Source organism: Lepidochelys kempii, chromosome 16 (assembly GCF_965140285.1).
Source record: "Lepidochelys kempii isolate rLepKem1 chromosome 16, rLepKem1.hap1, whole genome shotgun sequence".
Lineage (NCBI taxonomy): Eukaryota > Metazoa > Chordata > Testudines > Cheloniidae > Lepidochelys > Lepidochelys kempii.
Window position 1 is genome coordinate 18,479,118 of NC_136395.1, and position 23,080 is coordinate 18,502,197.

The following is a 23,080-nucleotide window of genomic DNA, read 5'->3' on the forward strand; positions in this document are numbered from 1 at the left end:
TTTTACATGGAAGGTGCTCAAATACTACTCCTATTTATTATTTGTATTACTGGACCCCATTATACTAGGCTCTGTACGAACCACAGAACACAAAGACGGTCCCTGCCCCAGGGGGCTTACAGACTAAGTATAAGACAAGAGACAACAGATGGATACAGTACAATGGTGATGGACAGCAATATAAAGCCCTACAGGCTTGTTTTCACTGCAGATTTGGCTCAGGTTATCCACACTTGGGCAGCCTAACTTAAGTGAGAGTAACCACACCTCAGAACAGCAACACAGAGTGATCAGATATGCAGCAAAGAGTAGCTGTATCCCCCCTGTGTTCCTAGCTCGAGCACTCAAGCTTCCACCTGTATCTCCTGACAGGCTAGCTAGCTCGAGTGTAGAGAGCATCACTTAACTCTAGCTAGAGATTCTTGTTTGCGGATGGGAGTCAGATTAGGAGCAGCACTTGAAGTGAACGCATTAGTGAAGACAAGACCAAAGATGGATGGAAATATTTTCAAGATCAAGCCCTTAGGGGGGTAATATTCATATGGAAAATCACCACAATAACTGCTCAAATTTATTTATATATGGCTGTTAAAATGCCAACACCTATTTTATTTTGTTGTTTAAAATATCCTGTCTTTTCTGTTTGTATTTGGTTCAGTGCAACCTTAATCAGGGCCTAACTCCTGGGCCTAAACTATTTGGCTGGCCTCCTTTTTGAATTATAAAAACAATATGAAGAATGAGACCAGAGTTCAAAGGGTATTTAGGTGCAGTCATGTTAAAAGCAGGGCCATGACTACGTAGGTTCCCAGACCATTCCATTCCCTAGCTATATGGAAGTCACAGTGGCTACTGCAGCCTTGCTTTGCTTCGCTTCATGGGCTCGAAGAAGAGGATTCATTCCTTCTGCAGAGTCTCCCAATACGCAGCTCATGCTGTGAGCTGGAACGAGAAGCTGACTCCATTGCAGTGACACTAAGTACCTTTCCCAGATCTGAAGATGAGCTCTGTGTAACTCCAGATCTTCTCTCTTTCGCTAACAGAGGTTGGTCCGATAAAAGATATTACCTCACCCACCTTATCTCTCTCCTGCAGTGTGACAGATTTGAATGGTGAGCAAGGCATTCCCTGTTGCCGTGGTGTTGTGTCAGGGTCAGAACTTTAGGGCTTTGTGACTTGTTTCTTTCTCATCTGGTTGTCTCCATGGAGGAAATAGAATGCACTGGCTAGCCTGGAAGGTTCCATCTCTGTCATTTAGACAATATTTCCAAAGTACTTTTGTCTTTATAGTGGATAATTCAGTCGTATGCATAGCACATATGGTGTTAGTTGTGGCTAGTGAAGTATGGTGTGAATCCCACAGAATGGCTAAATGCGGTTGCTGAAATGGCCTACATGTAAGGTTGGTGGAGTGGCTTAGCTTCTAGGGGAAATAAGTTCTCTCTTTTCAAATGTAACTCTTTGATGTGGCCTGATTTTATTGCAGCTGTGGGATGGGTCACTTTGTCCATTATCCTGACTCGGGTTGCCTGGTATTAGTCATTTAGTTTAGAACAAATGAACTGAAGTCTTCAGTGCCTTTGTTATCAGGGAGTCTGTTTAAGTGAAATGTTAGGCTCCCTTTGATGTTCTCCTTGTTGATGATTTGAGTAGCAAGAAGCAAAGATTCCCAAGATTGTAGTGTTTGGTATCTTTTAAAGGCCTTTCACACTTAAGCATACTTGGAATTGAGAGCACATTGTAGAAAAACAACTTACTTAGCTGGTGTCCATGTTCCTGATGCTTATTATTAAAGAGATTTGTCTCTTTAAATACATATTGCTTTTGTTGTTGTCCCTCCCAGCCTCTCTTCTCCTAATGCTGGATCCTGCAGAGAAGTTGTAATCTTGCTCTGGGATACTAAGCTGTAGTGGAAACTCTTATACTGTGACAAACACTCCATGATGATTTCAATGAGGGGTTCAGTGAGAGAAGGGAGCTGACCTTTTAATAAACATTTGCAGCATCTGGTAAACTTTGTAAATATAATTTTTGGTTTTGTTTTTAAATTGAGTCAAATTTGACGAATAAATATAACTTGTTTTAATTGTTTTTTTTACATTTTGAAGGTTTTTCTCAGAATATAAAATTCCTTCTGTGTGTAGTTTCTACCTGGACTTTTGGCTAAGATCATATGTTAAATCGGATAAATATATGTTATGTTCCTTTATCAGGGGATTGTATCCTGCCCTGTCAGGGTAATAGAATAGGATGACCTCATGGTTGCTTCATCTCTCAGAATAATACATAGGAAATACTAAAAGATTTTAATGTTCTCTTAACTGAACTTATTTCCCTTTTAATGTAATCTCTCTGGTTAATAAGTTTTAGTATTAATAGTATTATCTATATGCACTAAATATCAAGTGATCAAATTTCCTCCAGTGAGAAGTAGCATCTACAGTATTTGAACCAGATTAATAAATTATGTTTGAGAGAAAAATGCTGTTAAAAATCTCCTGTGTATCCAATGTGTTGCTGTGAAATGTAATGCTCTGACCTAGCAGCATCAGGAATACTTGAGAGAAGAAGAGATCAATTCAGCGTGAGCTGACGTGTGCATCTAAAGAAACACAGGCTGCTCCCTATCAAACCTGGTAGTGAACTGCCCACATCTGTTGTTGCTCCTACCCAAGGCGGAAAGATGCTACGTTCTTTGGTTCTTTTGAGTTTACAGTGCAAGCTTGTGTGCAAGCTGGCCTAGGCCAAAGAAAATGCACTCATGATTCATGGCCTGCTATATTCAAATGTTTGAGGTCTGTGCTAACCTGTCTCATTTTTCTGCCTACCCAGGAGCAGCTGTATAAGATGCAGCACTGGCAGCAACAGCAGGTCTATCCTCCACCGTCCCATTCCCATCCTCAGCGTACGTTCTACCCGCCACACCCTCAGATGCTTGGCTTTGATCCTCGCTGGATGATGATGCCGTCTTACATGGACCCTCGTATGGCTCAGGGCCGCACACCTGTGGATTTTTACCCTTCGGCCCTTCATCCTTCAGGTAAAGTTGTTGGGTTTTTTGTTTTTTTTTCTGTGCTTTCTTACTCTCTGGTGCTATCCTGACTCAGTTTCCGGACCATATCTATGGCCTTTTCCCTAGAACTTGGATTCATGAGACTGAGAGTTGATAGGACCTTTACGTTCAGTAACCTGGAAAAATTAATTGCAAAGAGCAAGCTACGTTCTTTTGGGTTCTGACTAGTCCCCAGGTGTATAATGCCTTGAGGACTGATCACTTTTCTAAGGTTTCAGGCCACAAAGGAGTGCTGTGCCAGACAAAAGGGTGGGTTTTTGGCTACTGAGATGCAATTTAGGACCCCTGGAGAGGGTGGAGCTATCCCAATTTGCTTTGCCGTCCTGAAATCCTGTCTTCTGCATTACCCAACCTTACCTTGGCCTAGACTTCTCATCCTTGCTTTCTGTTGTTGACCCTCTCCATGGTTTGGGAAGAGTCAAAAGGGAGGTAGGGGACTGATGAATGGGCAGCACTAGGATGTGTACTTGGAGTTTGGGGTGGGATAGGGAATGCCTAAGAATACCTCCACATGTAGTCATGTGCTGCCTGGGGGCTCTCATTTCATAGCAGGGAGAGACCCCCCGCAGGAATGGAGGGGAAGGGTCTGGTGTGGTAGAGAAGGATGGGAAACGGTGGGCTGGAGATGGTTTTACTCACAAAACCTTATTAGATCTCCTAAAGAAAGGTACGACAAGCCAAAAAGTCCTGCCTCAGGTTATATGCTCCTAGCACTTGTTAATTCTATATTTAATCTGCCAGAGATGGGCATGTAAACAGTAGGATGAGTAAACCAGTGCCTTATGTTTGTGGTTATTTTGTATTTCTTACCCCCTCTTTCCGCTCCTTGCTCCCAAGCCAGTGAAGTTCTGTATTGCTACGCTTAGGCTTGGCTATGAAAGCCGCTCTAAATAGTGGCCCTAGGGATCCTTGCTTCCCTTTCATTCTGAGGCAGTTGCTTTCCTCTTTATATATCTCTTGATCTCGGTTTTCTTTTTTAAAAGGAGGTTTCCATGGGTGCATTCATCTACCATCCAGGAGAGAGGGCGAGATGACCTGCCCTAAGGCTGTAAACTTCTGCTTGGCTGTGCGCCTCTAGTGTTACGGTTTGAATTCTTTCTTCTGTTCAGGAATCATGAAGCCCATGATTCAGCAGGACTCCATCAATGGGAGTGGCTGTAGGTCTGAAGAGCAGAACTGCCAGCCATCGCTGCAGCAGGAAAGGAAAGCTGCCTCAATGGACCCTGCCTCAGTGTGGGGCCAGGAAAGCTACGCATCCCTGCAGAACAAAGGGTACCCATTACCACATCAAAAACAGACTGAGAACATGAGCGTGGAGGGACTGCATACCAGGTGAGGGCAAAACCATGCCATTCTGCCATGCACGCTGTGCTGGAAGCTCCTCTTCCCTTGAAGAGTGGGTTTGGGGTTATCCATAAGACTTAAGAGCAGGAGAAGGTATTTTTGGTTACCTGTGTTCCCTTGAGTGCTGGTACTGTGTAGTGATAGACTAAAACACCATTGAGTTCTTGCATATAAGAAGATTACATCCAGTATGTGTAATCAAAGCTTTATAACTTTAAAAACTAAAGAGACATTAACTGATTCTCATTGCACCTTACCTTTCTGCTCTGAGGCTTTGCAGGAGCTGCCTCAGTGGGGAGAGACAGTTTTTGCTTATGTAGACAGCTGTCAAAAATTCTGGCTAACTCATGGGTGTCTCACTTTTATTTTATTTCATTTTTTAATCATTGGTCCTTACCACTCTGACGACTCTGAATCAAGCTGCTAATTTTGAAATCACTACAAAGATTGGAGGCTGAATTCACATTCAGTTCCTGACTATACCTCCCTTGTTTTTATTTTCTGTGCAGAAACCACTTAGTTTTGTTCATCAGCTCTGTCTGACCGGGTATTGCAGACAGGGGCCATGGCAGATCCATAAATCCAGCAGTGAATTTTACAGGCTTGATCTGTCATGATTTAAAGTAGAAAACTAAACTGCATTTATTTCTTTATTTTTACTGTGTTCAGCCTGGGGACCTGGAGCTGTGCTTCAATCTCATTGACTGACTGACTGACTTTGTTCTGGTTCCTTTTCAGGAGTGACAGCTCTTACTCTGCCTCATCTGGAAGGTCAGAGGGCATAAATGCCCAGCGAGATCTCTTTGAGGAGAGAGGGGAGGAGTACTTAAACACTTTTGACAAGAAGGCCCAAGCTGACTTTGACAGCAGTATATCTTCTCAAAGAATAGGCCAGGATCTTTTGTTTCAGCACCAGGAGGCCGTGCAGGATGCATGCATTTCTGGCACCCGCCATGCAAGCTTACGGTGTTCTCCCCTGGAGTCTGACTTTATACAAGCCGATAAAAAACCTGAGTATAATGGTTGGGACATCAACCATGATCAGAAATCCTTGGAGGCTGCAGCAGAGGCGGATGAAGAAGTGCCCAGGGACGAGCAGTCATTTAGTGCTGACCCATGGAAGAAAGAAGGTGCTGCCAGCAAGCAACCTGCTGAAGGGACGGATTGGGCTCCTGAGAACAGAAACACCAACAATCAGCACCAGGAGCAAATGGGGAGGACCCGGAGATCAGGCCCAATTAAAAAACCAGTCCTGAAAGCCCTCAAGGTTGAGGAGAAGGAGAAAGAGCAGGAGAAGATTAAACTAGAAGGAGAAGAGATCTCCCATCCAGCAAAAGAGAAAGCACCTGTCTATAAGGTGGAGAATGATACAGAAGATTCATCAACCTTGCTAAAGTCCACTCATTACCTGCTGGACGAAAAGGGTTCTTCCCAAGCTAGCTTCTCCCAAGATGCTGAGAAATCTCAGGAGGAAGAGGAGGAGGAGGAGGAAGAGGAGGAGAAGACTGAAAGGGCATGGGAGAATAAGCTTTCCAGAGAGTCTAATGACCTCCCTCCCACAAAAAGAAACAACTGGATCTTTATCGATGAGGAGCAAGCCTTTGGTGGGAGAGGCCAAGGCCGAGGGAGAGGCAGAGGCTTTAGAGAGTTCACTTTCAGAGGCCGTGGCACTGCTGTTGGTGGCAGGGGCGTCTATAACAACCAAAGAAGCAGCAGAGGGCGGGGCCTGCGGGAGTTCAATCAGCCGGAAGACTTCCCGAGGGGCAAGCCCAGGCGTAGGATTGCTAGCGAGACACATAGTGAAGGTTCTGAGTACGAGGAGCTCCCCAAGCGACGCCGGCAGAGGGGTTCTGAAAACAGCAATGAAAGCTGTCTCCTAGAGAGGGAGGAGAGTGACCTGAAGAAGGGAGACTTCAAAGATTCTTGGCGGTCCAATAAAATCTACTCTGATGATCACAGCAGCCTGGATGCCAAGGTGAGGGCCCCGAGAGCCTTTGGGAGGTCGCTGCCCCCACGACTGAGCAACTCTGGGTACGGGCGAAGAGGCTTCATGGCAAAGGAGCCTTCTCAGTGGCAGGGCAGAAGCGGGGGAACCACATGGCAGGAGTACAGCCACTGCCCTTCATCAGACACTTTTGGGATCAGGCGACAGTCTGACAGGGACTATATCCAAGATTCTTACAAGCACGTGGACTCCTTCACTGGCCGGGGTTTTGAGGAGAATCACATTGACAACCGAAGGCCCTTGTTCCAGGAGGATTACACTGCAGATCAAGAGAACATAGAAAACAGGCCATTCAGGAGGCGGCGTCCCCCTCGTCAAGACAAGCCACCCCGGTTCAGGCGCCTGAGACAAGAGAGAGAATCTGTCGGCCAGTGGAACCCCGAGGAAGGTGGAACCAGCCTGTTGCCCAGCCAGTGGCCTGGGAGACCCAAGCTGACCACGGTGGAGAAGAACGGTGTCTCTGGCCAGAGGTCTCCTGAGCTGTCCTATCAGAACTCGTCAGATCATGCCAATGAGGAGTGGGAGACAGCGTCCGAAAGCAGTGACTTCAGTGAGAGGCGGGAGAGGCGTGACGGTGTTTTGGAGAGTGAAGTGCAGCTGGATGGCAGCCTTGCCAGTGGCAGCTTGGGAGAGAAGAGAGAATTGGCAAAAAGGAGTTTCTCAAGCCAGAGGCCCCTTATGGACAGACAGAGCCGTAAGGCTGAACCAGCAGGGTTTGGGGAGCAATTGGTAAGGGCCAGTGGAGGAGCTGCTTCCCGGTTTGAGAGCCAGCAGAATGGGATGCCAATGAAAAGCAAAAGGTAAACTCAAAGTCTGACGTACAACAGGTGCTCTGTGCATGCGTGTCATGCAAATATCCCTGTGGCAAACTGGACTTGCAGGCAAGAAGGGGTTGACTCATGCAGAGATGTTGGCTGTTGGCTGTGCTTCCTTTCATCACACACAGATGACTTTTAGCACCAGTTATCCATCTGTGTGGTGGTCATTGGCTTCACAAACATGTATATACATTTTGAGCCTGCTGCACCTCTGATGCCTTTGCTAGAACACTACTTGTGGGGGGAGTTCCAGCTTGTCTTTGTTTCAGAAGAGTGGTTGGTAATGGCTGTGCTGCCTGAGCTGCCACCCTTCTTTAACCTCTTTAAATCCTATAATGCAACGGCAGATCACGCTTGTGCCATCCCATCAATTCAAGTGCTAGAGGGTTAACAGAGACATCTTGGTCACAGACTCCAAATTCTCCAACCCTCCTCCAGTGAATCCCAGCTGGGGTATGGCCTGGCAGTGGTGGAAAGTTGGGAAGGCTTGTTTCCTCTGGAATAACCTGATGGGAATGCAGAGGTGAAATGTCATTTATTTAAGTAGATTTCTCTACTTCAAAGCTTTTCTTGATGCACTGCAGTAGCTGTGGCTTGTGCGCAGTGTGGGGAGTTCCTGGGTCTAGCTATGCTTGAATAGACTTTTTCAAAACCATTGTTGCTGCTTGGCGATGAATGGAAGGCAGCACTCCTTTCAGAGAAACGAGTGCTGCATGGTATGGACCCGCTGGTCAGAATACTCCCGTGAATACTTACTTGGGTTTAAACCAAAGTCTTCTGGGGATTAGGAGGTTCCTTGCACCTTCCTCTGAAACATCTGGTGGTGGCCATTGTTGGAGACAGGATACTGGACCAGATAGACCTCCAGTCTGGCAATTCCTATGTGATCTCTTTTTCTTAGCAATAGCTTTGGAAATACAGGCCTCCTGAAGATTGAACAGATGCATTGTATTGGAATTAAAGCTTTGAAGTAGACCAGCGGTTCTCAAACTTCATTGCACCGTGACTCCTTTCTGACAACTAAAATTACTGCATGACCCTAGGACAGGGGGGACTGAAGCCTGAGCCCACCCGAGCCCTGCCACCCCAGGCCGTGGGGCCTGTGCAAAGCCAAAGCTCGAGCCCCACCACCCCAGGCAGAAGGGCCAAAGCCGAAACCTGAGCCCTGCCTCCCAGGGCTTTAGCCTTTCGACTTCAGCTTTGGCCCTGGGCCCCACCAAGTCTAGCCCTGGTGACTCTATTAAAATGGGGTCGCAACCCACTTTGCGTCCCGACCCACAGTTTGAGAACCCTGAAGTAGATAATTCATGCTTTGATGACACTACTTGATTGTTTTTTCCCCCTGGCTAATTATTAGCAAGTTGCTCCATAATTACAGAATAATGGTTATGCTGAGATACTAGTAAAAGGGACTGCATGTGTGGTGGGAACTGTACTCAGGTGAAAAGAGAAGTGAGGGAAAGTGGGAGGGGGAGACAGATGTGCTGCTAAATATTGCTGCTTTTTAAACCAGATTTTTTTTTCTCCCTATCGTGCTGCTAATCCTCTGCACTTCTTCTCTTCAGCTTCCCAGTGCCCCTTGTCAGTTGAGCTGTAGGGAATGATGTGTAGCCTGATGGTCAGAGATGTGAAGAATTGCCCAGAAAAATAATTTGGAAGAGGCATTTTTTGGCTCCGTGTTTCTCTCTTTCTTGCCTCCCTTTCCCTCTCAGCCACCTAGCTGACCCTGCTGGAAAATATGCATTTATTGTAAAGAGAATTCAAGGAAACTTTAAAGCTTTTGTACAAGGGTAGTAGACATTGGTAGCACGAGCACACAGAGAGAGAGAGAGATAGGCCTGTAAATCTTCCTGTGAGACAAGCTAAGAGTACAAACCATGTGCAGTTCACCATTGCAAATGCTGTTGTTTTGTTTCCATCCCATTTCCCACAACAGTGTTCTCATAATCAGGCTTTTGCTCTAAAGCAGCATCTACATCAATTGAGAGTGGGGGGGGCTTGGGGAAGGGAAAAGTGCAGGTTGCCCAGCTTGGTTAAAAACGTAGTTAGGAGAAGCTAACCCATTTGTGTTTTCCCCCCCTACCTGCCTTGTCCTTTTGAACCTAATCCCCTTCTCTCCTTTTCTCTCAGATCTCCAGAAGAAGGTGGGGGCCTGGGTAACGCCAAAAGTGGGAGCAGCCACTCTGTTTACAGCCTAGAGAGATCATCGTGCACCAGCTCAGAGAGTGCTGAGGGGCCAGGTAAAAAGCAGGAAAAAGAGCCTAAATCCACAGCCCAGAGACCAAGTGAAAAGGGAGAGACCATGTCACAGTTCGAGTTGAATTATGGAAGTAAGTGTCTAATTTAGTTTGTCTCCTTAAAGGGATGCTATCCAGTTAAACATCACATTCCAATGTCTTCCTTTCTGTTACTGGTAACACCAAGCATGATTCAAACTGAAGTCATTTTAAATGTCAGGTTTATTCTTTTCTCTCCATTTATTTATAACAACAAATTTCTGGTGGAATTGACCAAAAAATATTATGGAAACATTTCTACTCATCTTAAGTATTTGCAAAAGCTTTTAATGTTTTCATTAAGACCCAGTTTTGAGCCAAACTTGATGTTGGTGTCCCTTTAACATTTCTTCTGTGGGAAGAGTTAGGGGAGTGCTTATAGAAATGTCTCTCTCTACACAGCGTTACAGTCTATCTCAAGTCAAGAGTAAAAAATAGTCTGGTTGGTTGGAGAGAAGTTGAGAAACCATAGCCATCTAAAGCAGAGGAGTGTGATCTGAGCTCAGGACTGAAAGTCAACTGAGTTCCAACCCTGGTTCTGATACTGGCTCTCTGTGGCCTTAGGCAAGTCACTTAACCTCAGGGTTAATAATCCTTCAGGGGTGGGTTGTAAAGGTTAATCAGTTAATCCTTGTACAGCACTTTAAAGACTGTGGGTTAAATTTTCAAAAGCACTTAAGTCACTTTTGAAAATGGGACTTAGGCTCCTAACTCTTGGGTTCTTTTGAAAATGTTACCCAGTGCTATGTAATTCAGCATTAGGGGGAGTTTCTGGGTTATTCTCTAGAGTTAATGCCGTTGGTGTCATATGGAAAGCCCAGATTTTGGCTGCCGGTCCCAGGCTGTTATTCTTGAGGCCAGGGATAGTGTGCTCAGATTCCATTGGAGAGAAGTGATGCAAGGCACTTCAGAGTAACCCTGCCGGTAGATATCAACAGGCTGCTGTTGTCTAGTTTCTAAAGTAAATTTAAGTTGCTGTTGGCTAAGCTATTTCACTCCTTAGCTTGGATCCCTTTTGGAATACATTTTTAAACAACCTTTTTAAACCGTAAATCTTGTTCAGATGCCATCATTGACAATCGGGTTTCAAGCACAGCAGAAGAGAATGAAGTGGGCTCTATCGTAGGAGAAGGCTTCATTGAGGTCCTCACTAAGAAGCAACGCCGCTTGCTGGAAGAGGAACGTAGGAAGAAAGAACAAGCTGCCCAGGTGAGGAGTGGGAGTTGGGAATATGGAACACAGCCTGATCCCCCGTAAAGCCTGCAGTGGTCTGAGAAGGAGAGGCGCACAAATACACACTCAGAACGTTTTTGAGAAAGTAGCAGCATGTGTGGTTAGACTAACCCTCACAGTATTAGGCATAGAAAATGTGATTTGTAGCTGGACAGGGGAAGTTAGCCTGTAAGCAACATCCTGTAGCTTTCTGGCTGTTGCTATGTTTACTTTGGCTCCCAAAGCTTTTGCTGGCTGTTTCTTTTGTTACTAATACGCAGCTTGGCATGCAAATGAGTGAGCAGACCCAAAGAAGGGATTTTGTAAAACTTCACACAACACACAGTCAACCTGTGGAACTCATTGCCAGGAAATGTTGTGAAGGCCAAAACTATAGCATTAGTTAAGTTCATGGAGGAGATAGGTGTATCAATGGGCAATTTAGCTAAGATGGTCAGGTATGCAACCCCAGCCTCTGATTGCTAGAAACTAGGAGTGGACCACAAGGGATGGATCATTCAGAGATTGCCTGTTCCATTCATTCCCTCCAAAGCATTTGGCATTGGCCACTGTTGGAAGACAGGATACTGGGCTAGATGGACCATTGGTCTGACTCAGTATGGCTGTTCTTACTTATGTTCTTAGGTCTGGGTGGGTAAATTGAGCATTTCTTCTTCCATTTGGAAATGCTTATAAGGGAATTGTGGGAGTAGGCCAGTTTTCCTCTTAGGCTGACAGTTGAACAATCTTTCTTTAAAGGTAGAGTTCTTAAGTCCAGATCAGAGCTTCTCAGCAAGCGTTGACTAACAAAAGCTCACTTTCCCAGATTAAGGTTTTGTACTTATCTCCTGAACAGTAAGATTTTATCTGGCTAGGAGGCAGCAGAAATACACATACAGAAGGGTGGTTTCAGGATTAAAATAATAATTTGTAGCCAGACCATTTTTAGGGACTTAAATGTCCCTTTTCTAACTGCTCATTAACCCTTAAGCAGTGTTCTGAGACTGGATTGCTATGGCTGAACTGTTAGTCAGGGTCTTCTGTCAGTGTAAATGATGTTCCAATGGATCCTTCTGACCCTTCTACTACTCTGTTCTTGAGGAGTGGAGTATGAGGAGACATATCTAAACTGATACACTGAAGAAAGGCTCTGATTGCTCCCATCACCATCTCTCCAGTCTCCCATTGTAGAGAGTTAGTACATCTAGAACTGGAAACAAGCACCGTATGAAACTCCTTGGTGACTCTAAATGAGGAGGAATTGCAAACACTAGTGAGGACCGAAATACAAAGGGGCCTGGAGTTTGTCTATGTTACAAAACGTTATTGTGTTTGACCATGATTGTGAAGAATAATGACATGATTCTAACCATAACTCATTGGTCCATATGGACCAGGATAAATTGGGTTCAGTATTGTGTTAACTAATTGTGATTAAACTGCAGGGTGATGCTATGCAGAACACAGTTTATCCTGGTCTATACTGACTACCAACTCGGGCCAACATTGTGTCCTGTGACTTGCTTGTATTTCAATATTTTACCACCTTTGAATACTATTCTCCAATCCCTTAAAAGGAGTAGAAACATGGGCATTAAGCACCAAAATGAAATTCAGCTTGGAAGACTTCAGGCTAATACATTTGATGGGAGAGGGGAATAATCCAAACCACAACTATTCAGTAGAAGGAAGAATTCTGGGAAGCAATAATGCTAAAAGTGAACAGCCCATTCCTGGAGTTCTGCAGAAAAGACAAGTGCAGTTATGGGCTCTGTATGCCCAGGTACCATGTCATAGGATGGAGAGGGAATAGCTTCCCTGGGGTGCAGCTGTACCTGGAATATTGTGTGCAGTTCTGGGCACAGTATTGACCAGAAAGACAAACTGAAGAGAACTCTAACAAATTTGTTGGTTTTTTAGGAGACTAGAGGAATTGAGGAAAGATTTAGGAGCAAACTTTGTATAGCTTGGCTAAGTGACGACTAAAGGTGCAATGGAGACATGAATCTAGAAGTATTTGAAGACTGTAAATTCTGCGGAGAGGGAGAATTTATTTTAGCATAAATGGGGATCTAACTAGGAGTGGAAGGATTAAATTCAGCAATAAAATGTTACTGGGAAATACTTTGAGACAGTCAGATCTATAGTGTGGTGTGTTATCAAGAGATGTGGTAGAAGCCTAGTTCCTTGGTGCATTTAAAATTAGGCTAGAAAGAGTCTGAGTGAATGTGCAATAGGGAACAATCCTGCAGTGTCAAGGAGATGTGCTAGGTAAACTAACAGCTGGTTTCCTCTCTGGTGTCTGATTCAGTGAATTATCAGTCTCTTTTTTACTGTGAACTAGTGAATTGATCCTGCTGTGTCAACAGGACTGGGGAAGGATTAAGGAAAAATCTGAGTTGGAGGTTTAATTTTTTTTTTGCCTGTCCTTCTCCCTGCTGCTGAAGCCAGCCGTTCTTAATAAATACTGAAGAGCTCTTCTTCAGCATTCCTGCTGTGCCACCACAGCGGGCCTCCCAGCAGCAGCTGGAGACAGGAAACAAAACACTGTGGCAGTCTCCTCTTACGGTGTCCCTTGCTGGGATTGTTTTGGTAAAGGCAGCCCCAAGCTTGGATAACTCCAGGGGGGGCACATCTGCTTCAAGAGCTAAATAAAAGCCTGGAAAAGAAGCCTGTCAGCAGCAGGTTAACCTGAATCAGTAGCAGGTCTTATAGCCTGAACCTCTCTCTCAGGGACCAACCAAAGGACGTGTCCTTCAGTCTCGTATCCCGCCTCGATTTGCAAAGAAGCAGAACAGTATGTGCCTGGAGCAAGGCGATGTAACTGTATCTGGAAGCAGCCTGGGCACAGAGATCTGGGAGAGCAATAGTCCAGGTAAGAGAGGGTCTCCATTATTTGCCAGCACTGGGACACTTCATCATTATGGATCTGGGAATCCTTTCATGTTGAGGGGGAAGGGTGAGTGTGTGCATACGTGCCTGAAGGAGAAGGGCTTCATCTACATTCCACCCTGAATCCAGAGGGGAAAGGGACATAGCAGATCTTCTGGGCTCATGCGTACAAGACATTGCTGTTAAGATCATCATCCTCCCACTGCTCTGACCATGTCACCCTTCTGTTCAAATCCCTTCCCTGGTTTCTTCTTGTACCATATCAAATTCTATCTCCTTGACCTTATCTTCTAGGCCCTGCACAATTCTAGCTGATCTACATCCTGGTTCTAATTTCTTCCACGTTCTCATCCTCTTGCTCCCTGTGGCCCTGAGCCTTCATCCAGACTGTTTTCTTTGTACCCTTCTCCCACTGTGCTTTGCAAAGCCTCCCCCTTTCATCCTTCTAACTTTCACTTCTCCCTGAAAATCTTTCCACCTCCTCTCTCACTTCATACTCTGTCTTACTTGCATTGGAGTGCCCTGGCTCAGCCTGTCTGTCCTTGAGTGTAAACATTTTGGGGCAATGAATGTGTCTTGCCCTGTTTTTATAAGTAGAATGTGAATTCACAGTACTATATAAATGATGTACTCGATGCTCCATTTCAAGCATCTGAATCTTGTCTCTGCTCTTCCAGCCCTCTCTGTTCAGTCACCTGGCAGCGATTCCTGGAGCAAGCCTGTAAATGCCTTTAATGGCACTGAATCCAGTTCCACTGAGGTAAGGGGCAGCTAATCTACTGTTCAAGTGTTGTGTGATGTGTATATATAAAATATTCATGTTAGGTGGCTCACGCTTCTCATTGCTGCTATCGCGTTTAGCAGGTCTGTCAGCTCTCCTTGTGCAGTTTTAAATTGACTGTCCACAATTCTGATTAAGCATGGTGCTGTTCTAAAATGGTGGGACAAATTGTGCTCTGTTACACATAGGTGTAAATCCAGAGTAACTGCATTGTAAAACTCAGAATTGCACTCCTAACTGGGAGCAGAGCATGGCCCAGTATGTGGAATTGTGTTTGTGTGCCTCACACCTGTGAGAAGTGTGTCGCTGTAATGTAATGTGGATGTCTCTGAATGCTGCAGTGACCTTTCACCTGTAGAGACCGGAGTTCAAATCTGGTTTGGGTCATAAGTGAAATGAGTTTGGCAGTCTCAGCATAGTAGCCACGTGGGGCATTTTTCATTGTTCTAAAGCTGCAGTGGGATTGGTGACCTGGATGGTTTCTGCTTCAGGGTAGCCTAGAGCTGGAATAGCAAGGGGCACTGCAGGTTAGGACTTACTCCTTGATAGTTGTGGTTGGAAAATGGGAACACGTTCTCGCTGTTGTATTTCTCCCTGTGGAGTTGGGTTTGAATCTGGGGCTTTAACACATTTCGTGCTTTGCATAGCAGGGTTTTAAAGGCAGCCAGGGGGATAGTGGCATTGACTTGAGTGCGGAGTCTCGGGAATCTTCCGCTACCTCCTCTCAGCGCAGTTCTCCGTATGGCACCCTCAAACCAGAGGAGATGAATGGGGCTGGCCTGGTGGACCCAAAAGCTGACTGCCAGAAGGAGCAAGTTCAGAAGCAATCTGATAAAAAGGTAATCTGGATTTGCAGCCAAGCCAGAGCACGTAGCGACTGGTACCAGAGACCTTGTGAAATTGGGTTTTTGTTTTTTCATAGCATTTTTAAGGTAGAGATCGGGTTATTCAGTCTTTGTGTCTCAGCCTCTCTGCTTTCCCATCAAGGATTCAGATCAAGGCTCAGGACAGAACAAGGAACACAAGCCCGGACCAATCGGCAATGAACGCTCCCTGAAAAACAGAAAGGGTTCGGAGGGAACGGAACGGCTGGAAGGGAATATCCCCCCTGTTAATGGGGTGGAAATTCACGTGGACTCAGTTCTTCCTGTGCCACCCATTGAATTTGGAGTAAATCCTAAAGTGAGGATTGAATTTAATTTTATCTTCTTGGTGGTTTGAAATCCCTCTTGTGAGCTTGTAGAGATGCAAAAGGTGGTTAAGCCAGAAGGATTATCTAGGGCAAGCTTCTAGCACGTGCACTGTAGATTTGCCTTATAGATTTCATTACTGACACAAACCAGGTTCTCAAGATGTCTTGGTAGATATTTATTATCCTGAATGGGGTGGGGACAGTAAGGGAGAAATTAAGGCCTGTTGTCCTGTGTATGCCATCAGGGATGCCTGTCGCTGAGTATGGAGAGCTATTTCGTTTTTGTCCGTCAGTAAATTTTGCTGAAAGAAAATCTTTAGTTTCTATCATCATGATCCAGGTAAATGTTCACTAATCAGGAGCAACTTACAGGGGGCCCTTGGGCCTGGATTTGAATGGTGCTTGTTGCCTTTTTTCAGGACTCTGACTTTAGTTTGCCACCTGGCTCTGTCTCCAGTACTGCAGCTAACCCTGTCACCAAACTGCAGGATGCCTTGGCCGGTAATGTAAGTAAATCTTCATTATTGAAATGGAAAAAAACATATTTATTTGCAACTGGTTTGATGTTGAACGCTGTAGTACCCACTTACATGGTTTAAAAACAGCAGTGAACATACAGGCCCTGTCTCTCAAAAATTTTTGATAAAATCAGTGCCTGGTTAGCTCAGACACACCCAAGCCTTTAAACAGTGACTCAAACACCATTCATCAGCCTGTGTAAAGTAAAAAGGCTTGCATATGTCAGAGGTCACCAAATTCCCCTCTTTGGGGCACCTGCGGGGGAGGGGAAGACCAGCAAAGTTGCTTAGAGAGTCCTGTTGCTGGACCTGGAAAGTGGAGTTCTAGCCACTAGCTGCCAGAGTGCTCAGGGTGTTGTCTTTGCCACTGGCTTCTGCTCTCTGTGGTTCACTATTAGCCAGCGAGGTTCCATGCGCTTTTAGAGCTCATAATAAAATGGGTAGATGACTGGAGAACAGACTGTTAAAAGAAAATGGATTGAGAGCCCAGTATCTGCTTGCGGTTCAGTTGTTCAGTGATTTAAACAAAAAACTTCCTCTGAAAAATCTTTATTTTGTAGCCCCTTGTATTTCTTGGAGGTTTGCCATTTTTTTCCTTACAAGTGTTTTATATAAGCAGACTTACTCTGCTATTTACATAGGTTCACCCAGTGTGGAAGGAAAAACACTCTTTACAGCTGGTGCTACTGTGTACCAAATTCAGCTCTGGTGTAAGTACAAGTGCAGCTCCATGGAGATCAGGGGAGTTACGCCTGCTTACACCCAGGTTGCATTTGTCCCAGCATATCTGTTGTGTTTATGGTTAAGCCAGCTATACATTTTTACAATGTTGAGGCAACTCCATAGTCCATTTAACAAGCTGAGAAACCACAAAACAGTTTGTGCTGCGGTTACTTAGATCTTCTTGCTGAGGTTCCATTTGACTTGTTGCCTTCCTAAATTCCTGTGTTGTTACAGACATTCTTAGTGTTCAGCATTTTATAAATCTCCTTTCAGGCAGGGTTAACGCAGTCCATTCCCATTCTGCGAAGAGATCACCATCTCCAGCGATGCATCGGCCTGAACCCAATGTCTTTCCCCACTGCAGACCTCACTCTTAAGGTAATCAAGGCATTAGCTGTGCTTGTGTTCACTTTGAAAGTACAACCGTCTTTGGCCACAGTAGTAAAGAGAGAGAGAACCTTCACAACAGTCCAGATGTTTCACTGGTCAGTTGCAAAGTCTGTAATTGGCCCCTTTAAAAACAGTGTGTGTACATATGTGAATTCAGCAGAGGGGAGAGGATGCCATTTTGAGGCCCTTGATACTGACATCTTCTCCAGCCATCGAATGGGTAGAGCAAACTTCTCCACCTCAACCCTGCCCAGTGCAAGAGAACAATTCAGTATTCCTGGCCTCTTTGATCCTGGGCAGTCTGCTGTGCCTCCCAGCAAAGGGGCCAACTAGTGCCAACTGCAGTGGGTTTTTTGTGAAGTGGGCACTTATTCAACAGCCATTAGGTGGTAATAGTTTTTAGTGACTACCAGCCTCTACAGGTGAGTGGCTCCCTATCCCATTATCATTTGCTTCTGTTGAAATTGCCTGTAGTAATTGCTTTCTCTGCTCACTTCTATAGATGGAGTCTGCACGGAAGGCTTGGGAGAATTCCCCTAGTTTACCAGAACAGAACTCTCCAGGAGGTGCTGGCTCAGGCATCCAGCCTCCTTCCAGTGTCGGCGCTTCCAGTGGTGTCAGCTACAGCTCTTTTGGCGGTGTTTCTATGCCTCCTATGCCTGTGGCATCCGTAGCACCTTCTGCATCTATTCCAGGTACCTGCCTCTGTTTGCCAGAAGCTGGGAATGAGTGATGTGGAATGGATCACTTGATGATTACCTGTTCCGTTTGTTCCCTCTGGGGCACCTGGCATTGGCCATTGTTGGGAAACCAAATACTGGGCTTAGACGGACCTTTGGTCTGACCCAGTCTGGCCATTCTTATATTCTTGTTCTAGCTCCAAAGATCTGATGGCAACAGGGCAATCCAAGCTGACCACCTTGGCACTTAATAGTTTGTAGCTCAGCTCACCTATTCCTGAACTGCCAACCTTTCTGCAGGTGGCATTAAAATACACTGGAGAAGGATGGGTGATCATTTAACAGCCCATAATACCTACCTTGGAAAAGTAATACTCAGGATAAGTGGCTGATGAGTAAAACCTTGTCACTAAGGTGAAGGACAGGCAAGTAGATTTTGTGTATAGTCTGGTAATTTTCCTATTTTGCAATGCTGGCATAATAAATCTGTGTAGCACTGTTGAGCCAATTGCTTGCTAAGATACTGATGAGTGGCCTTGGTAGGTCTATAGATTTCTATCCATTGTATTGTGCCCATTGACTGTACCCCTGGGATCTGCTTTTGCTGAAGTGAATAAGGTTAGCTTGTCACATTCTTCCTTCCCTTTTATTTCAAATTCTAGGTAACCACATCCCACCCCTGTATCTGGATGGCCATGTGTTTGCGAGTCAGCCACGCCTGGTCCCTCAGACGATACCTCAGCAGCAGAGCTACCAACAGGTAAAGGATCAAGGCAGTTAATTATTTTCTGGATGGGGGGGTTCTCAGAGTTTCCCATTTATTCTTTCCTCTTGTAGTGAGCCAACTTACTTCCAGCCAAGGGGACCTAGATTGTGGCTCCATTCAAAGTCTATGAAAGCTACTCCCCAGTGGGTACTACAGGCGACTAACAGGGGAGCAGGCTGATCGGAGAGGGGAAATACCAGTTTTTGCACCAGTATCTTTTGACTGGGTTTAAGAGGGGTGAGCTCTGTAAAACTTGCCTTTGAGTGACAGAGTGTAAATTTCCCAGCACTATTCTTAGCAGAACATGAAAACCAGTTTGAACCTCAGACCAGTTCCCTATGGACGAGTGTCTGTCCCCAAAACCACCAACTGGTCAGTACTAACTGGGAGCTCTGAAGAATCCCTTCAGAGCCCCATGAGAGATAGGAAAATCACTGACGTGATGGGCCTGTTCTATATACAGAGCTTCAGTCCCCTAAGGGAGTCAGTCTGATCCTTTTTTGAGCATTAAATTCCTATTCTCTCTCTCTGAGCCATCATTCACTTTCTATTCAGTCATGTACTGGCCAGAGAAATGACACTGGGGGCATTTGGGTGGAGTTGCAGCTTGGATAACTTTTTGGTGGAGCAACTAGATGAAGAAACAGATGGTCTTTTAACCCCACAGGAGAGTTTCTGACCGCCTTCGTGCCTTTCAATCACCTTCATTTCCCCTGCAGGCTGCTGCTGCTCAGCAGATTCCGATTTCCCTTCACACATCTTTACAGGCCCAAGCTCAGCTTGGGCTGAGAGGAGGCCTGCCTGTCTCCCAGTCCCAAGAGATCTACAGCTCCATACAACCCTTCAGGTAACAGTTCCTGGGTTTGTTTCCCCATCGCCAGAGCTCTCATGTTTTGATCTGCAAAGTACATCTGCAGGGATGTTCTTTCACCCTCCTTTTCCCCTCTTGCTAATGTCCTACTTTTGCAACTTTCCATCCCCTTCCTGCCCACACCCATAAGCGTTTGCACAGTACTGTCTCTTCTCCTCCATCAGATGTAGAGAGAAGGGTTCTTGTGTAAATAGGAGAATGATTCATATATTCATATGGTAATGTTAAAGCCAGCCAAATCCTGTGTGAATCACTTTCACTCTTGCCAAACTATTGTGAACTTGTGAGGTATGTCCACTCGGTGTTTTAAAACCCCTGGCAGTCAGTCTCGAGACTACAGACTTGAGCTCATGGAGCTCACACTACAGTGTTATAAACAGCTGTGGAGACATTTGGGCTCAGACTCTGAAGCCTGAACAGGGGATTGGGTTTCAGACCCCGAACCCTGGCCCGAGTCCGAATATCTGCTCAGCTGTTTTTAGCACTGGAGTGTGAGCCTGAGTCTGTAGACCCAGGCTCTGAGGCTCACTGCCATGGGTTTTAAAATGCAGTGTAGATGTGTCCCTGGCGACCTGGATCCTCCCTTACCACAAGCATTTCTACAGTTCTGGGCCCTAACACAGTGCTTTGATTTACACTGTTTGGGTGGGAAATCGCACACCTCTCCCCCCCAAAAATACTCATGCAAATGTGGGGATGAAGACTTCAACATTTTCAGGGTTTTTCTGTCTACTAGTCATGTTACAAGTAGCTCTCTCTTTACCTTTCTGCCGCACTGCAGCACAGTGGCCTTTCCAAGACACCATCTGTGGATAAATTAACTAGAATTGGTCAATTCTAGTTGATTTCACACTGCTCCTGGTGAGGGACAAGCACCATGGTGCTGGCTCATAATTTTGAAGGGACTTCCCAGTGTGGGTGACTGAGATAATGCAGGATTCCTGCAGTTCCCATGGATGTTTGTCCGATCCCACAGAACACTTGCACAATGCATTTGATTGCCAGCCTATGCTAAGAAAAGTCCCAGGTTTGGGAAAGCAGGCATGTTACAAGAAGGTGCATTTGGCAGAGGGATGCAGGGATGGTGGCTGCATACTGGTCTTCATTTGGTGCCCTTGGCCTGACCTTTAGATAAAAGAAACTGATCTGCTGAAAGGTGAACTTTTGGCCAAGAAGCTTTGGTTCTCCCCTGCTGATGGAGATCACTCCAGTACCCTAGGATACATTCAGTGAAACAGTTTTTACCATCCGGGGTGGTTTGAGCTACTTACCACTACAGTCACTTCACTGCCACTATATGACTGAACTTCGTAAAGAGAGAAATATTGATTCCATTGAAGTCAGTGACAAAACTCCTATTGACTTCAGTGAGATGGGGACTTAGCCCTGAAAGCTTTAGGATTTGTATGAAAGGAGCTGTACAAAATTAAATTCTAGAGCTGAAAAAAACGTGGAACTACAGGTTTTTATTCCCTAGTTGATCTTTGTAGTAGAGATTACCTTTTAGAATGCCGTTTGCAACCCAGCAGCCAAATGCAGTTGTATGCAGTCTCTAATAGGCTTTATCATTGTGCATTAACCTGTTTCTCTTCTTTAGGTCTCCGGTGTACATGCACCCCAGTCTGTCCCAGCCCAGTACCATGGTCCTGACGGGAGGTGCTGCTCTGAAGCCCCCATATTCTGCCTTCCCAGGCATGCAGCCCTTGGAGATGGTAAAAACACAATCTGGGTCCCCTTATCAGCCAATGAGTGGAAGCCAGACACTGGTTTATGAAGGCCAGATAAACCAAGCAGCCAGTATGGGAGCCTCACAGATGATGGACTCCCAACTTACACAGGTTAGGAACAAAACTAGCATGACCCCCCTGTTTTTTTGCATGTGTTCACAGAAATGCAGTTTCTGAGACTGGGTCTTAGTTGCTGTTTGTGGTGCACCATATACTTTCATCAGTAAGCCCTTCATAACGAGACAATAGTGATGTTAGAAGTACAGCACAACAGACTTTGAGGTGCTTTACTTGTTACGTGTACCTCTGTTCAAAACTCACAATGGTTAACTTAGTGAAATTAAGTATCCTCTTTCTGCTGATGGCAAAGGCCTGTGATTTGTGTGTCCACTACTGATGTGATAGCTGCTTTGCGTTTTCTTAAAGCTCTTACTGTGCTTTTGGGATCTGAGGCCATGACACTGCAGTGATAGCTGCCCTAAGAGCCCCAGCTTCAGTAGGCCAACACCTCCCCGTATCTTTAGTAGTAACCATTTTAAAATCATCAGTGTTTTCAGGGTAATTTTGTTTGACCTTTAATTAAAGACCCATCTCTTTTTATTTCAACTAATTGAGTGTTTTGGCCTAATTAACAATTTCGGCTAGTCTGTTGGGTGGTATCTTAATAGAAGTTTCACTGTGTTTTCATGTCATCCTCTTGCTTTTTTCTTTATTAAATATAGTTCAGAAAGGCACAATAAATCCTACTGTCAGGGCAGCTGTGTTTATGTGGATACTGAGCACAACTATTGAGTTGCTTCAGTGGAGAAGTACTGTAGTTGGCTGTAAACTTTGCTTATATTGCGCAATACAGTAAATGTTTAAGAAATACAATAAAAACCAGAATATTCCTAATCTTTTTATCTTAAAGAGGGACTTTCATGCTGAGGCAGACTCAAGAACAAGGATTGTTAATTACAGAAAGTAACTTAGCTGGGGAAAATGAAGAGGTTACTGGCCAACTAAGTATTTGAAGAAGTGCTTTATCCCTTGTTACCTGGTCTTTCCTTCCTGGATCATGTAATGAAGCTGTAATCCTCTGTCATTACAATGTGGTGTCATGGGAAGTCCCAAATCCAGCAATTATGCGAACTACCTGATCGAGTAAGAGGGAATGAGAGGCTGCGAGGGAGAGAAGTCTTGTTTTAAAGATCTCTGATAACTAGCAAAAGTGGCAAGGAACAGAAGGAAAAGCCACATGCAAAGTGAATAGGTTTCTTGGACAGCATGATAAGTATGGGCATCCACTTCATTTTAAAAAAAAAAAAAAAAAGGGCAGCACGGCTTGCTAAGGATCATGGCAATGTATGTGAACTGTGCCTGAGTTTGTAAATGGTAGCCTCTTCTTGCCTCTTGTCCTCCCTCCATGTTTTACGAGCCCTTTTGAAAATTTGGTCTTTTTTAATAGCCATTGAGTCCTGAGTTAATTTTTTTAATCACTTTTAACCACCACCATCATCAATTGTTTCAAGAAGGGATTGAAGCCTGTCATGGAACGTAAAGCTGAGGCCAGTGTGAACCTTCCTGATGTTCCAGTCCCTGAAATCACACCAGCAGAGGAGTATAGCAGATTTTTAGATGTGGACATCGAGCTGAAAACAAAAGGTGAGCTGTCTGACGCCATTGTGGCTGCCATCACCACTCAGAGGGCTTGCCATGCAGTGACCACGAGGAAGACTGAAGAAGAACCGATGAAGGCTCCAGGCGATCAGGAAAGCCCTGTGTCTGAGCACAGTCTTGCTAGAACAGCACTTTATTAAAAGAACAGATGGT

The 23,080-nt window shown here is 45.1% G+C and overlaps 1 protein-coding gene across 8 annotated transcripts in view; it reads left to right on the forward strand.

The window, feature by feature from the left end:
- Positions 1-23,080, forward strand: part of PRRC2B (proline rich coiled-coil 2B) — a 69,809-nt gene that overhangs the window by 38,663 nt on the left and 8,066 nt on the right. For 2 of the 8 annotated variants that reach the window (XM_073314719.2, XM_073314720.2), the window contains exons 14-29: positions 2,833-3,040; positions 4,183-4,405; positions 5,156-7,222; positions 9,371-9,570; positions 10,580-10,725; positions 13,462-13,603; positions 14,298-14,380; positions 15,049-15,240; positions 15,389-15,583; positions 16,013-16,099; positions 17,108-17,212; positions 17,727-17,919; positions 18,567-18,664; positions 19,390-19,517; positions 21,139-21,379; positions 22,783-22,912. In XM_073314719.2, the coding sequence (XP_073170820.1) occupies positions 2,833-3,040; positions 4,183-4,405; positions 5,156-7,222; positions 9,371-9,570; positions 10,580-10,725; positions 13,462-13,603; positions 14,298-14,380; positions 15,049-15,240; positions 15,389-15,583; positions 16,013-16,099; positions 17,108-17,212; positions 17,727-17,919; positions 18,567-18,664; positions 19,390-19,517; positions 21,139-21,379; positions 22,783-22,912 (4,438 nt within the window). The remainder of the gene's footprint in view (positions 1-2,832; positions 3,041-4,182; positions 4,406-5,155; positions 7,223-9,370; positions 9,571-10,579; positions 10,726-13,461; positions 13,604-14,297; positions 14,381-15,048; positions 15,241-15,388; positions 15,584-16,012; positions 16,100-17,107; positions 17,213-17,726; positions 17,920-18,566; positions 18,665-19,389; positions 19,518-21,138; positions 21,380-22,782; positions 22,913-23,080) is intronic. The other 6 variants (XM_073314717.2, XM_073314722.2, XM_073314718.2 and 3 more) reach the window with 5 other exon arrangements.